Source organism: Astyanax mexicanus, chromosome 15 (genome assembly GCF_023375975.1).
Source record: "Astyanax mexicanus isolate ESR-SI-001 chromosome 15, AstMex3_surface, whole genome shotgun sequence".
Lineage (NCBI taxonomy): Eukaryota > Metazoa > Chordata > Actinopteri > Characiformes > Acestrorhamphidae > Astyanax > Astyanax mexicanus.
In genome coordinates, this window is record NC_064422.1 from 15,807,785 (window position 1) to 15,824,428 (window position 16,644).

General features: G+C 40.2%; 1 protein-coding gene across 1 annotated transcript in view; it reads right to left on the reverse strand.

Moving 5' to 3' along the window:
• Window positions 1-16,644, reverse strand: part of polr3a (polymerase (RNA) III (DNA directed) polypeptide A) — a 75,179-nt gene that overhangs the window by 12,169 nt on the left and 46,366 nt on the right. Inside the window, exons 22-24 of the mRNA XM_022669061.2 lie at window positions 10,267-10,353; window positions 4,984-5,066; window positions 1,891-2,061 (exon numbers count right to left, since the gene is read on the reverse strand). Coding sequence (XP_022524782.1) covers window positions 1,891-2,061; window positions 4,984-5,066; window positions 10,267-10,353 — 341 coding nt within the window. The remainder of the gene's footprint in view (window positions 1-1,890; window positions 2,062-4,983; window positions 5,067-10,266; window positions 10,354-16,644) is intronic.

The window sequence follows — 16,644 nt, forward strand, 5'->3', positions numbered from 1 at the left end:
AATTTTTGCCAAATAATTTTAATACCTTTCATCATTATATGGAAGGTTTACATTATATTACATTTATGCAATTGATGTGACTGGTAATGATGACTGTGTACTTTAATTTTGCCTTCATCATTAAAATGATGTGAAATGAGGAGGCGGGGTGAACTGTGGGTCTGCCCCACGCCATGACACGCACAGCCTTTATTCACTAAAATTACAAAATGTTTTTAGGAAAAAAGTCACACATGCCAACGGCTAATTAAATGTTTTAAAGAGTAAATACACTCTAGGGCATTTTTACATTAATAGTTGAAATGTGTTGCACTGCAGTAATAATCTACACCAGCCCTGCTTAAAACACATAAAAATTAGATGCAGATATTAAAAGAATTTATACATTTTACCATATTTTGATTAAAAGTGTACTCAGTAAAGTCAAAATGAATAAAATTGATTTTCTTTTTTGTTCTTGGTTTACAAGCTGAGCTGATGACTTTTATTATGACACGTAGTGGCGACGCTAACTGTATTTCCGAGCTAAATGAGTCACTGTTTTTTAATAAGAGATTGTTTTCTTAGTGCTGGTTAGAGCTGGTAAGATATGTGGTTTGATATTAGATGTGGATTAAGGTTCTATTTCACTTAAATTAGTTATTTATTAGTTATTTAGGCCAACAGACTGCAAATTTTACTTAAGATGGCTAACGGCTAACTGGCGATGCTAACTGTATTTCCGAGCTAAATTAATAACTGTTTGTAAGAACAGATTGGTGTGTTTGTGCTGGTTAGTGGTTGTAGATCCTGTGTTTTATAGGATATGTGGATTATGACTATAGTTTACTCCAGTCTGTAGTTAATACCTTTACAACACCACAATACCTTTACAACACTAGTCAGTCCAATGCTAGCTAGGTTAACAGGCTGCTATTGTTAATGGAGATTGCTAGCGGCTAACTGGCCATGCTAGCTAACTGTATTTGCGAGCTAAATTAATCGCTGTTTTCTTAAATAATTATGTTGAAAACACGCCTCCGTTGGATTCTGAGTGATGAATCTGAAATATAATTATATCACAGTGGGGTTCCTCCCTTCACTCGCTCTGATTGATTTAGACAGGAATATGAGCCTTGAAACACACAGACTGCTGGTCACACTGTTGTGACAAAAAAAAAATGAAGGTTGCAATATTGAGAAATTAGGTGGCACTGGCAGGCACTCTGACAATAACGTTCCTGGAAAAAAAGTATAATGCCGCCCCTTTGGACCATCAATTATCATTCATTTAAAAAACATTTATTTTATTTTAGCTTAGAAGCTATGTAGGAGTATAAATAGCAGGAATGCTGTGATGCAGATTAAATTATGAAATTAATTAGCCCACAGCCGTTTAGTTAATGTGGCAAAATATGCAGGGGGGTCTTACCCTCAAGGCTTTTTCCTGTGTTCCACTCTACTGCACATATTTTATCCATGTCCCTGGATGACGTTTGTAAGGTTGTGTGTTTTCGCCCTTGTTCAGCAAAGTTAAGTAGAAGCTAACCTCTCAGTCCTGCCCCCTCTGCTGCCCTCCAGAGCTGCTGCTAAATGTTTGGCCTCTCTCTGAGAGGGTGAGAAAAGCAGGGCATTATCCGCGGTCAGATCCAGACGTGATCCGGCTGCAGATGCACAGTGACCCGCAGCCACTTTCACAAGATTAAAACCCAACAATTAAACCCAAAGCACTAATGTGGCTGAGAGTAAATTACAGTGAATGGAGGCTAATTAGCATGACGCCATCAGCCTAACGCAGCCCTTAACCCTCGGCCTGAGGTTCTAATAAGCTGATGAGACTGCAGGGAGGCTGTGGGGGTACTGGGAGTTTTCAGAGTGGCCCAGTCTCAAAACAACAGTTCAGACTCTTACCTGATGTTTTTGGACGCGTTGATGATCTCCTTAATGCGAGGAACTCCCAGAGTGATGTTCATGGAAGCGACACCAGCGAAGTGGAACGTTTTCAGGGTCATCTGAGTGCCTGGTTCTCCAATACTCTGAGCACACAGAGCACCTACAGCTGAACCCGGCTCCATCTGGGCCCTGATCAATACAACACAATCACCACATCAAAACGTCAGTGACGATGACAAGTTTTACACCAATATAGCACCATTAATATTTACACCTATACCAATTTGTATATACCGCAATTTACACCTAGCCCACATCTATACCATTATTTACACAAAGAGCAATGGCTATACCATTATTTTCACCAATTCCAACACCTGTAGCATCATTTTAAATACATCTACATATACTGCATTTACATGAATGCCTTATTACTAACATTTACATCTACACCAATGGCTACACCACCATTTCCATCTACCGTATTTTTCGGACTATAAGGCGCACCGTATTATAAGGCGCACGATGAGTGAACGGTCTATTTTTAGTGTTAGTCCATACACAAGGCGCACTGGATTATAAGGCGCACTAAATGTCTCTTAAGCATGTCTCTTAACTGGAGCCATTTCACGGTCCTTACACACACACCGTAAGACTATGTTGAAGCACAGTTAGTATTACTCCGCTACGCTCCTGACAACGGTAGCCGTAACGCTCCGACAGACCATAATATTACTATGTTGAAGCACAGCAAGTACCGTATTACTCCGCGACGCTCCTGACAACGGTAGCCGCAACGCTCCGACAGACCATAATATTACTATGTTGAAGCACAGCAAGTACCGTATTACTCCGCGACGCTCCTGACAACGGTAGCCGCAACGCTCCGACAGACCATAATATTATGTTGAAGCACAGCAAGTACCGCATTACTCCGCGAGGCTTCTGACTATAATAGCGTGTTGTGCCGAATTCGGTGAATAAAACGGTTTTAAAACAGAGATAAAGATTGGATAAGTTTCATTTCTGGATGAAGTGATTTCCAGCGCTGTTTGGATATAACTGTGGATTACAGGAGACTGGATTGATGGATTCTCTTTAGTCTGGACGCGTTTTGAAGGTAGGACCTGTGGCTGAGCGCGGGTGTGTGTTCGGGGGGTGGCGGCAGTGACCGGAGGTTACCCCAGGACAAAAGGAGAGCCTTTTATTACTGGAAACATGCGCTCTGACGCAGCTCTAATTCATGAAACATACATCCTACAGTAAAAGCACAGTTCTGGAATCCGGAGAGCCAGACGGTTCGAATGGTGTATGACATGACCGCATTCGATGAAATATGGACGAACGATAAACGCAAATATGAGAGTTATGAATTATTAAAATCATAACCAAGGCATATTTCGCCCTAAATGTTTATTTTCTGAAAGGATATTCCGCTAAATAGGCTAAATAGCTCAAAAGCAGAGATTCTAAGCTTTAAAATGGTATATTGGATGTCTATATTGAACCTGTAACTGTTCATAACTATTCAGAAACACAGCCAGTTATGAAATATTAAATATTTCTGGCCCGCCGGTGGGCCAGCGCGTGTTAAGAGGTTAACTTTACTTAGAAGTGGGCGCTAAAAAGAAACAGTTTGTGCTATTACCCCAGAACGGGTGGAAAGGAAAGTTTACCGGCACCTTGTTCTGGCCACGGAGCTACAGTGGAAACTAGCTACCCTGAGCCACAGCCGAGAGGCAGTACGGCAGTCAAAGGTAACCGCGCGCTAGCCCAAGAGGGGGATCTTTTTCTGGCGTGGGTGAGGAATTCTGCACAACAGAGCGCCGTGTACCACATAAAATCGAGGTCAGTAAACACAAGCAAAATCCATACACAAGGCGCACTGCATTATAAGGCGCAATGACGATTTTTGGGAAAAAATAAGTATTTTAAGTGCGCCTTATAGCCCGAAAAATACGGTACACCAAGGACTATACCACCATTTAGATCAACACTACTGTAATTGACAACACCAATGACTACACTAACATTTCCATCAACATTTTCACCATTTCCATCTACACCAGTGACTTCACCACTATTTACATCTACACCAATGACTTCACCACCACTTACATCAACTTTATCACCATTTACATCTACACCAATGACTATACCAACATTTACATCAACATCTACACCATTAACATATACACCAATGGCTACACCATGTACATCAACACTACCTTCATCCACATCTACACCAGTGACTTCACCACCATTTACATCTACACTACCACCATTTACATCTACACCAATGATTATACCACCATTTACATCAACACTACCACCATTAACATATGCACCAATGATTACACCACCATTTATACCAACATTGCCACCATTTACATCTACGCCAATGACTAAACCACTATTTACATCTACTCCAAGGACTATACCACCATTTACATCAACTTTACCACCATTTAAATTTACACCAATGACTGCACCACCGTTTACATCAACACAACCATCATCTATAGCTACACCAATGACTACACCACCATTTACATCAACACTACCACCATGTACATATACGCAAATGACTACAGGGGCAAAAATGTGATTGGGACATGCCCAGCATAAACACAATCAACATTTACATCTATAAAAAGAACAATAACACAAACCACATCATCAGTTCTACTGAAACCAACACCACAGTCATTTACAAACATAACTTTTAATCCCTGTCACTGCCTTGCCAGTGAAATGTTAAACTTCAGGTAGAGTTCTATTTAAAAGTGGTGTCTTTTGTCACACTTGAGTCAGAGCTGGATTTAAGTATTACCTGTACAGATTTATTTAATCCTCCGCACTGAGCAGCAACACTTCTGCCTACAGATCTCTCTGTACACCTGAACAGCATCTCAACACAACCTTACGGCAGTTACATTTATGTGTTTGTGTGAACCCAATGCCACAAACCATCAGCAGTTTAGTCATGAGAGACATAAGAAATGCTGATTAGATTTAACATTTTTTCACTTGTCAGGATAACATTCCTGCAGGGCAGACATGGTGGTGTTATTACAGGATAATTGGCTCGTAGTTGACAGATAAACACACCTCATGTACTTGTCTCTGCACGTTTCCAGAAACTTCTCCAGCTGGGTCGGAGTGATCCTGTCCAGCTGGTACAAAACTTTAGGCTGAAAAACAACAGCAAACAGTTAGTTAGCCTCATACATTCACATACAAGCAATTATTCACCACCAAATTCTTAAAGTTTTCTTATTCATGTATTAAAGATATATGCTCCGAGTGATATCACTGAATCATTTGGAGTAATAGAACACCAAACTTAGGAAAAAATAATATCCAGTTGTTCATAAAACAGATTTGTGCTGTCCACTGCATTTCCACATCAGATATTCAACCTGACTTCAATCCACTTGTCCAAGCCCAAAACAGGCCAGATTCTTCTCACTGAACACAAAGAAAAACTGAGGTAGAACAAACATCCAATTGCATTTATTGCATTTTTTATTGTGTCTGCATGGGTTTCCTCTGGGGACTCCGGTTTCCTCCCACAGTCCAAAAACTTTATTTATGTAAATATTATGTAAATTGGATACTCTAAATTGCCCAGAAAGATTTAATACTCTAAAATTGATCTGGTAAATTGAATACACCAAATTGCCCAGAAATATTGAATACTCTAAATTAATCAGATGTGTATATGTATATGTACATGTATGTATGTAAGTGTATATGTATGACTGTGCCCAGATATGGATTGGCACTCAGGTGGATGGTTGTTTCCGGTTGAGAGTACGCTGTGTGCTATTGGCTGCCGCTTTTCCCTGGTGTGTGGATGAGTGATGAGTATGAATGGTTGTGTGTAAAACATGTAAATTGTAAAGTGTCCTTTGGTTTCTAGAAATGTGCTATATAATTTAAACATCATTCATTAAAAAATGTATATAATTATGTGCTCAACATGTTCACTGCATCACTGCAATGTTTCATTTACTTTTCCTTATTAAATTAAAGCGATGCTGTTATTTGTGTTATTTTATGTCAGGCTGTGGTGCTAGTCAAAACAATGCAAAATGTTTACAGTTTTCAAAACTGAATCATCACATGTTTAAATTATTGTATAATCCACCACATTTTATTTGATCATTCTAATGTTTAATTTACTGTTAAAATGTTAATAAAAATGCTGTACAGGCCTACAGTATATATGTATTAGGGCTGTGACGATAATTTTATTACCGCAATACCGCGGTTATGGGACGTCACCGCGGTGATGAGCTCATTACAGTCATTACCGCATTTTTTTATGGCTGTCAAATCTGATTGACTGCGTTTTGAGCGGTAAAATGCTCCATATAAGCACAACTGTGGTGAATTCAGTATTAATATGTCAAGTGTAAGTCCTATACTATAGGGCTGTGCAATATATCAAATATATTTTGATCGCGATAGATATTGGTGCACTGGCGCGGCAGCGAATGGGTTAAGCAAAACGCGGTGCGTGGTACTCATTGAGGTCAGAACAGCTCTGGAGTCTCCTGCTCACTTCGTCTCCATTGAGGCTGCTGAAGAGAGTGAAGATTAGCAGCACTAATATTGGCTCGGAAATGGAAGCTACAGGGCAGGCTCAGTAAGTTGAGAAAAAAGGAAGAAAAAGACTCAGAACAGAAGAGAATCATCTGCAAGATTTGCCGGAAAGTGGTGTCTGCACCTCTCGCCAACACATCAAACTAATTCACCCACCTCAAGGTAAACCATAGAGCCATGTAAGGTGTTCCGTGGTCACATTTTGAGAAAGTAAAATATATTAATTCATTGTCTGGCTGCTGGCTGTTCTGCGTGAGCACCGCGGAGAACGCGCGGCATTGCGCCTCAGTCTTGGTAAAAATAGTAAGGTTGGTTGAAGTGTAGTTCAAACAGCAAAGCAATGATATAAAACTATAACCACCATCTTTACTGAAATGTTGTTATCTGACCAAGTCTGAGGTAAAATGCGCTGCGCCTTGTCTCTTTCACAGCACGCGGAACTGAGTTCAGAACCGCTACAAATATAACCATATGAAACTCAGTTCAGATAAATAAACTTCAGATGAGTAAGGACACGTAAAGTGAAACAAAAATTGTCAAACATAAAGGACAGGTTTCTATTATTTTAAAATGGAACTAATGTCTTTTTTTTGGTCGGTTGTCTCTTGCGAGCCGATTTCTTAACGTCACGACATTTTAATCAACATATTATATGACGCGGGTCCCGTCAGGATATCTTGCGGCACAGACAGAACTGAATTGTTATTGGCGGGAACAGGAGTTTAATCAATCCAGAGGATGTGGGAGCACATTAATAAATAGTTAAGAAAATTGTAATAATCACGCAGTGATTCTCATGCACGCAACAAAAAAAACCCTAAGCACAAAAAAGGAGCGGAGAATGGACCGACACGCGCACACACACACCGATTTTTTTTTTTTGTAATGTGGTAAGAAACGTGACCGCACTATTCAGCGCGGTTTTAATAAATATTTTTTTTTATTTTAAGCACTAAATGTAATTTATTAAATTTATTTAGGACCGCGGGGCAGGTGCGGCAAAACTGTGTATGTGGCGGGCTGATGCGGGATTAAAAGAAGGATTTTTTTTGCGGAACGGTAACGGGACAAAAAAGAAATGATGTCTGAATTAATTTCCTCCAATCGAATATAATTTAACATGGTTTAAGAATATAAAATAATTTATAAACAAACGAAATATTTAATATTGAGCTAATAGCCCAAGTGCAAAAATACAAAATCTGTAATACTCTGCACTGCACAATTCAAACGAAATAGCCGTAACGCAGCTGCGCTCCTGCCCTGCGATGCAGCCGAAGCCTGGTGTGAGGCAGCAGAAATTCTGGGGTGAAAACTACATAACTACACAACATAAGGAGACATAATACACTCCAAATATTCAGGAGGGAAGTGAAATAAATGATACTGTACAGATATAATCTGTATCTAGTAGATATTTAATGAGAAATAAGAAGAGTGTGAATAAAAAAAAAAAACAGACGCCTATCACAGACTTCTTGAGCCTTGAGCCCGAACGGCCCGAGGAAAGGGGTGAGAAATATATTTTTTTCGGGGCCGGGGGTCAGTGGAAAATTTTGCTGTGGATTAATTCGTCTTTTTTTTTTAAACGAATATTAGAATATTCGCTACCAATTACTGCCGAATATCCTGAGCTCAAAACCGCTATTCGGGCCAGCCCTAAAATAGATCTATGGATGGAGAAGGGGGAGGCGGACAAGCTCCTCCTTCAAAAAGTCTGCACGGAAAAAGACAGGTTAGCTGTACAATGACGAATTATACAGGCAGCATATGTTCACTTGTTATGCTGTATTTATGGTTTATGTAGAGGTTGTATGTAGGCTGTATGGTTTGAAGAATAAAGATTTGTTACCAATAAATTTGCGGTGTTTTTTTTTTTTTTTTTTGGGGGGGGGGGGGGGGGGTCTCGCGGTTAACCGCAATATCGCGGTGATGCGTTAGTTTTTTACCGCGGTTATACAAAATCAATACCGCCCCAGCCCTAATATGTATTGGGCAAAACCGAGCTAACTACATTAGTCTGACTCTCTAAAACATTGCAATGTCATGAAAATGAATTGCCCATCCCTGCAACCGACTGACAACTAAAGGTTGGTACAGACAGAGATGGGTGATAATGAACAAAAGGATAGGTATGTATATGGAGGGCTAGAGGAATGGTTTATTATGCTAAGTTATGAATTGATATGGGCATTGGTAAAGTTAAGATGGAAATAGGTATGGATGGATATGAGGATGGAAGGGGAAGAATATAGATGCTATAATTGGATGTGGGGATGGTATGAATGGGCATAGATGTGTATTGGGAAATTGGATTTATTAATAGTTAAATATGAGATGAATACTGATATGTATGGGAATGAAAAAACAAAATTTTTACCAAATATAAATCTGCCAAGTGTGACATCAAAAAGTGTTCATCCCCTCTATATAAATACTTAATAAAGCTTCACAATTATGTGCTACTTTTTGTTGGTCTATCAATTAATGGAGGGTATAGACGGTTTTAGGGATGTATTGATAGATAGGGATGGAAATGGGAAAGGGTACAGATGGGTATGGGGAGACGTATGGAGGGTTTGAATGAAGATTGAAGCAGTATTATCATCAGCCTCTAATCACGCTCAGTGCTAGCTCTTTCACCGTTCAGAGAAGTATTTTCAGCCTGTAACCTGTTGCTTACCCTGGCTAGCACTGCTGGAGCAACATTAGCATTAGCTACTCAGCACTAGCTCTTTCACCGTTCAGAGGCGAGTATATCGGTCTGTAGTTTACGTGTTTACCGTTTTAAAACAAGCTACTTGGGGCGAACTGCTAGCTAATATCGCCCTGGCTTACCAAAACACTCATAGTTCCTCAGCGTAGCGCTGTTTGGCTTATCCTTAGTGGAAATCTAAGCTTACTGTACATAAACAGAAGCACTTTACTCACCCCAATAAACAGTTTTAAGGAGAGAAATCTGTGTAGATTAAGATCCAGTGCTGGTCTGACTTTAATTTCATTTTTATTTTTTAGGAATTACAGTTTTACTTTGCTTCCCAGTTATTTCCACCCATGGCGAAAACATGGTGACACCCTTGTTCCTTACTAGTGTCACGTAATGCACCTTTTAATCTGGTGCATTAAAGTTCTTTCATATTTGTAACCCTATAGTTATTTCTGGTGGTTAAAAGTGCAGGGCAGTCTACTAAGATGTGTTTAATAGAGTATCACAGAATTGTCTTACGTTTAGAAATAGACCAGAACATATTGTTGTTTATTGATAGTGTGCTTTATAATCCGGTGCGTCTTACAGTGAGAAAAATACGACAAGTTAGGAATAGATATAAATTAAATAGGGATGGGTATAGCTGAATATGGGGATGTTATAGTTGGGTACTGAGGGGTATGAGGATGTTATGAACGGATATGGGTGGGTAAGGAAAGAGGGACAGATGGATTTAGTTAGATATTAGTATGAACAGTTATGGATATGTATAGAACTTTGTATGGACAAATTCGGGGCTCATATAAGAAAAACTTGGTGAAATATTGGAGAAAGAGCACCATTGTTCCAGAGAACACAGTTCTGCAGCTTCTGACGCTACTTCTCTACTCCCTAAATTCATGCATTAATTTAAAAGTCAGCTTCAAGTTGTTTTGTTCATCAGCATTTTCCCTACCAAGGTCAAACCAGATCTGTGTGTGCATCTAAACTCCTGTGTCAGCAACAAACGGTGTGTGTATTTGCATTGCATTAAGTTTCTGCATGCCTTTATGCGTGTGTCATGCATGCATCATCACCTCTGTTGATCCGTTGTCATTTATTCCATATTTATCTCTGGTCTTTTTGATTTTCTCTGAGACGCCACTGATGAACTTCTTAATCTCCTGGGAAGGAAAAAAGAAAGACATGTTAATAACCATAAAACACCAGTACTCAGACCTGTCAGGAACCCCATGCTGAACATGCCAGTTTCAAACCACACTAAAACCAGTTCTGTCATTCAACCAAAACACATTCTGACCATCCACCAGCCCTCCACCGCTCTCCTCCTGTGGTCACACTCGTCCAGGCTGAGCAGACTCTCTGTTGCTGCTGAATCGTCTCATTAAACGACTGTCGGAGCTGAGGACAGACTCGTGCAGAGACCCGGTCACAAGATTTGAGGTGGTGATGATCAATTACACAGTGGCATCAAAAAGGCAGGGATTCAGAGATCTAGAGAAACAGAGACGTGGACGTCCTGCAGTCCTGTTAGAGGGGTTATTCTGGGTTTAGCAGAAAGAGGCCAATTAGAGAGATAATTGACTCATCCTAGTTTTAATTACTTAATTAACCTGAAAAAGATCTAGGTGACTTTTATGGTCAAACTTGTTCAGGAGCATCCAGCCGAGCATCCATCCATCCGAGCATCCATCCATCCATTCATCCGAGCATCCATCCGTGCATCCATCCATCCATCCGAGCATCGATCCATCCATTCATCCGAGCATCCATCCGTGCATCCATCCATCCATCCGAGCATCGATCCATCCATTCATCCGAGCATCGATCCATCCATTCATTTGAGCATCCATTCATTCGAGCATCCATCCATCCATCCATGCGAGCATCCATCCCTCCATCCATCCAAACATTCATCCATCCAAGCATGCATCCATCCATCCATCCGAGCATCCTCCATCCATGAGAGCATCCATCCATCCACCTGAGCATCCATCCATCCATCCGAGCAGCCATCCATCCAAGCATCAATCCATCCAAGCATCCATCCATCCATCCGAGCATCCATCCATCTATCTATACAAACATCCATCCACCGGAGCATCCATCCATCCATCCATCCATCCATCCGAGCATCCATTCATCCATCCATCCACCCGAGAATCCATTCATACATCCATCCGAGCATCCATCCATCCATCCAAGCATCCATCCACACCCACCTACCCAAACATCCATCCATCCATCCATCCATCCATCCATCCAAGCATCCATCCGAACATCTATCCATCCATTCGAGCATCCATCTGTCCATCCGAGCATCCATCCATCTATCCGAGCATCCATCCGAGCATCCATCCATCCATCCGAGCATCCATCCATCCATCCATACACCCACCCACACGTTAGGAGCATTCATTGCAAGATTATTTCAGTGACAAACACGATTATAAACTTCAGGTCAGCCTCTGCAGCATTAGTGCATGCTTAAGCTTACCTGAGCTTACAAACACTCACACACTCACACACTCATGCACCTGAGTACACAAAGTCACACACACACACAAACACACTCATGCTAACCATATACCTTCAAATAGTTCTGCGAGCCAGTGTCAGTCAGAGTCTTCAACATAAGAAATAAGCAGTGATGAGGAATAGGACTTTAGCACTGAAGAGCCCATGTATCCATATTTACCCCACATTTCCTGTATTTATTTTTAATACACTGAGGTTCATTTAGGAAGCATGTTAGGGGTGCAACTGTACAGAAAATTCCCATTTCAGTTCACACCTCTGTATAAACCCCACAGTTCGGTATGTTTTCGGTACGTTTGGTGGAAAAAATAAAGAGGCTGGGTATTCTCTATAGCCACACCTTTATTAACTTCATAATAAATATGAATCTTCATTATAATCATGTGTTCTATTTGGGGGGGGTGGAATGTTGTAACAGGGCTCAAGCTCTTATTATTAAATGCTTGAAACCAGGGTTCTCTCCTACGGTCATCATGAGAGAATACATCTTTAGGATTTTGTTGGAATAAACAAATAATGAGACTGATTGTGGTGTTTTATTAAAAACAAAAACAACAGCATTACTTTAACTGATTAAACTACAAATATATTTTCTGAAGAATATAACTAGAAAGAGAATGAAAGAAAGAAAGAGAGAAAGAGAGAGAGAGAGAGATGTAGAGAGATATATAGTGAGTGAGAGGATGAGAGAGAATCCCTCTTACCCTCCTAATTGAAGCTTCACACTCTGCTCTTACTGGTGCAATGTGCAATCAATAAAGATTGGCCACCAGGCTGCTCCAATTTAGCCATGAAACCTCCCACACTAAAATGACAGGTGTTTCAGTTTCATTGTCCAACGTCTGTACTATCAAAATGTGTTGGACGGAGTGCCATTATTCAGAGAACACAGTTGTTAAACAGCTTCTTATTTAAATGAATGAATGAAAGCTCTCTTATTTCCTAGAAGACCCACAATGACCTCACCCAACGAATAAGACCATGCTAGACTCCCCAGAGACCATCCCGTGATTGAGTGGGCAAGGTCATTGTGATTGTCATGGCAGTACAGTCACAACATGTTTAACCCCCCCACACTGAGACGCGAGGAAATTTGACGGAAAACATGTGGAGGAAACAATCCAACTACTACAGGAGGTGGTTGGACAGCAGTGGGGAAGGTGTGGAAGCAGCTGATTTAGATCCAAGAGGTGTGAGGAGGTCATCTACTACAAGTTCTCTTCTGTCAAGGGACTTTCTACTTGATGGTTTTCAGGTTTGCTGTGAACAACTGATTGAATGATGGCAACAACACCATTAGTGGGGTGGGATGTTGCATGATTTTCTCAACCCCACCTCATCCTTAACTCCCCAACCAAACATACTGGATGGAGCACCATCATTTCAGAGAACATAACTGTTTATATTTGAAGAACCACAAACAAACAATGAACAAGACCAGGCCAGACCACCCAAAGACCATCCGGTAATTGAGTGGGCAGAGAGGTGAAAAAGGTCACTGTGACTGTTTGCTGGAAAATGTGTGAAGAAGAAATATCCAACTAGGAGGTGGTTGGACAGTGGTGAGGTGAGGAAAGTGTGGAAGCAGTTGATTTAGATCTAAAAGGTGTGAGGAGGTCATTAAGGTCAGAAGAGGACCTAGACACTTCAACACACACCTATAGGACTCTTTTTTTTCCACTCAAGGCCAAACTGTTCTGAGTATAGAGGGTAACCGTTCCAGTGGCTTTTCTACATAGACACAGAACCAGTGTGAGTCTGGTTTTGCTCAGTCTGGTTCTCTTAGCAATCTCCACTGACTGGCTGATGTCCAGCATACTAATGCTGCAGTAGTGATGCAAGCAGAGGCTGGTAGCGACGGGTTAGGAGGCCCACAATCAACATGACTAACAAGAGTGCCAACGCTACAGCAACTTTTTCTTGTTACAATTGGTTGGAGTGGGAGTTGTTTATAATGCTGCACATTAAACTGTTCCTCAACCTCCATTGTCTCCAGTAGCTAGTAAAAGAAAATATTCAGAAAAATGAACAATCGATCAGAAAAAGCACCTACGTCTACGTCAACTTGTGAATTAGTATTCATGGCCTTGCCCACCTTGGCTCGCGACGGCCCACAGGCAGAGCTGAAGCCATGCAGCCAGTCACTTCTCGTCAAATTGGAGCTAACAGCTTTAGGAACTACATGGCAGTTCGTTCCTGTGTTATTTGTGCAAATAAAACATTAGTGTTATATGCTTTGCCCATTAATTCAGAGCTAGGGAACAAATGGTTAGAATTTGAAGTACAATTTAGATTGGTAGTTGTGGGCAGAGTCGGGGAGTGCAGGTCAAGAAAATAAAAATCCACCCAAGGCTCATCCAACAAAATACTTTCTGGACCTGGACTACCCAACCTCTGTGTAAGGAATTACGGTTTTACATAGGATCTCTGGTGGATTTTGCATTTCACAGAGACTCGGTAAGACTAGGCTAGTGGCTGACCTGCACACAGCATGTTGTAAAGTAACATTTGTCATCATGTTAACATCATGTTGTAAACATGACATTGCAAAGACTGGTATTGGTGTAAAAATGTCTTTATTTTAAAACTGTTGTACGTCTCGCTGCCTCCTGGTGTCGCATTGCTGTTAGCCAATCAGAGGCGATATGTTTGCATGTTTGAATATTCATGAGCAGGAGCGGAAATACTATTGCTTTTTTTTCTCTCCCACTCCTCCACCAGAATAAAGCAGCGTTATACCGGATCACCAGAACACTTTTTTTTCCATCAAAAATCAGCTCACATAGCATTCATTCACTCTAGAAACCACAACTAGACATTTTAAAATGAATAAAGCAATGATGGAATGACACCTTTAAAGAAAGTTTTTCCTGGTGATGTTTGAGCATTGCTGTGAGGATTTGATTGCATTCAGTGACTTGATAAGAGGAATTCAAAAAGTACTTAACGAAGCGCCATTATTCTAGAGATCACAGTTCCAATGCTTCACAGCTCAATGCTGGGCTTTATACCTCTTTACATACCATGCATGGCATTAGACATGGTCTAGACAAGCTGTATGTGTGTAACTGCACATCTGTGTCAGCAGTGGGTGCAACTTAAAGAGTAACTAAACCCCCTGATTTTTGCTGAACCCACCCTCAGCTCGAATAAAATAAGACATGGTAGGGGATAGTTTAGGAGGGACACTGGGTGATGTATGGGTTTAGGGGCGGGCAGAAGGGACCGTAATTGACCGTAAAGCCCCTGTAAATTCGATAAACATTTAGACAGTGTATTTTTATCTATATTTAAAAGGAATATAAACATATTATATCTAACTGTATGATCTAATTGAAATATGTCTACAGCACAGATATTCTACCTCATAGTTACACAATAAAAAAATAAAAAAAAAGTCTGGCTTAAGATTTTTTTTTTTTTTTGTGCTTGCAGACTGACGGGGTGAACAAGGACACTGTCAGGAAGTGCAGCAGATTGATGGGAACATTATCCATTACAGTGAATCAGCTTGAACACCACCGACTCCTCAGTCACCTTCAGTAATGCAGCTCTTATAGAACATCTTTAATCTGTCTTTACATCGCTTCTTCAAAGTGTCTTTTGTTCTTCCTCTTCTGAAGATCAAGGTCTCTTTCTAGCTTTCTAGTAGTGAGAACTTTTAAACATGCTTATGAAAAACAATATACACACATACATATATATATATATATATATATATATATATATATATATATATATATATATATATATAAACATCATGTGTTCCGTTACACAGTTAGCTCTAGTGGCCCATTGATGAGAATGAACTTGGAGACATGGTTTTTATGGATAGAGCAAGAAAAAAAAAATTGATTTAGATCAGACATGCCTTACTCCAGGTGAGCTCCACTTAAGAAACATTTAAAAAAAATCTGAAATCTGTTTTTCCCTTGTGAGGGCTGGGTGAAGGATCTGTCGTGTCTCCCAGCTCACAAGGGTCAAACAGCTGTGCCCTCTTTCTAAGGTAGGCTAGAATATGGAGTTACACTTTAAATTCAATGGAGGAAGTGAACTAAATAAACTCAGTAACTCAGCACATTAAAATATTCTTATTTAAAAAGAACCAAAACTACCCTGAGATTTTTTTTAATACAGTACAATACAGCTCCATATATACATTACCCTGGTCAGCCAAAACAACATTAATCCTAGCATTTTGTATTAATCATTTGATTAATTAAAATATATATTTTTGTAAAGCAAATAGAAATAGTGTCAAAGAGACTATTAATTAGGGGGGATTTATTCAAGAAAAAGATGCATCAAGAAGCATCACTAACCATTTTATACCTGCATCGCTGACCTATGAATCGCAAGTCCCCACAATGCACAGTCATTTTTTTTCATCGTGATTCATTGCAACTCTGCACTTCAGGCTTTGTTACTTTCCTAGTGAGCGTGATTCAATAGAAAACAATATGGTCTTATCTTGATTATCTTGAGTCAAAACTAAACTGATTCACCTGGAGAAAAGTATATCTGAATCATCCGAGCCTACCTGTAGTAAGCAGCGTCTGATCTATATTGATTCACCTGGAGAAAGGTGCATCTGATCTAAATTGATTCACCTGTAGTAATCAGCAGTGTCCGACCTAAATTGAATAACCTGGAAAAAAGTTAATCTGAATCAACCAAGCTCACCTGTAGTAAGCAGTGTCTGATCTAAATTGATTCACCTGGAGAAAGTTCATCTGATCTAAACTGATTCACCTGTAGTAATCAGCAGTGTCTGACCTAAATTGATTCACCTGGAAACAAGTAAACCAGAATCAACTGAGCTCACCTGTAGTAGCAATGTCTGATCTAAATTGATTCACCTGGAGAAAGTTAATCTGAATCAACCAAGCTCACCTGTAGCAAGCAGTGTCTGATCT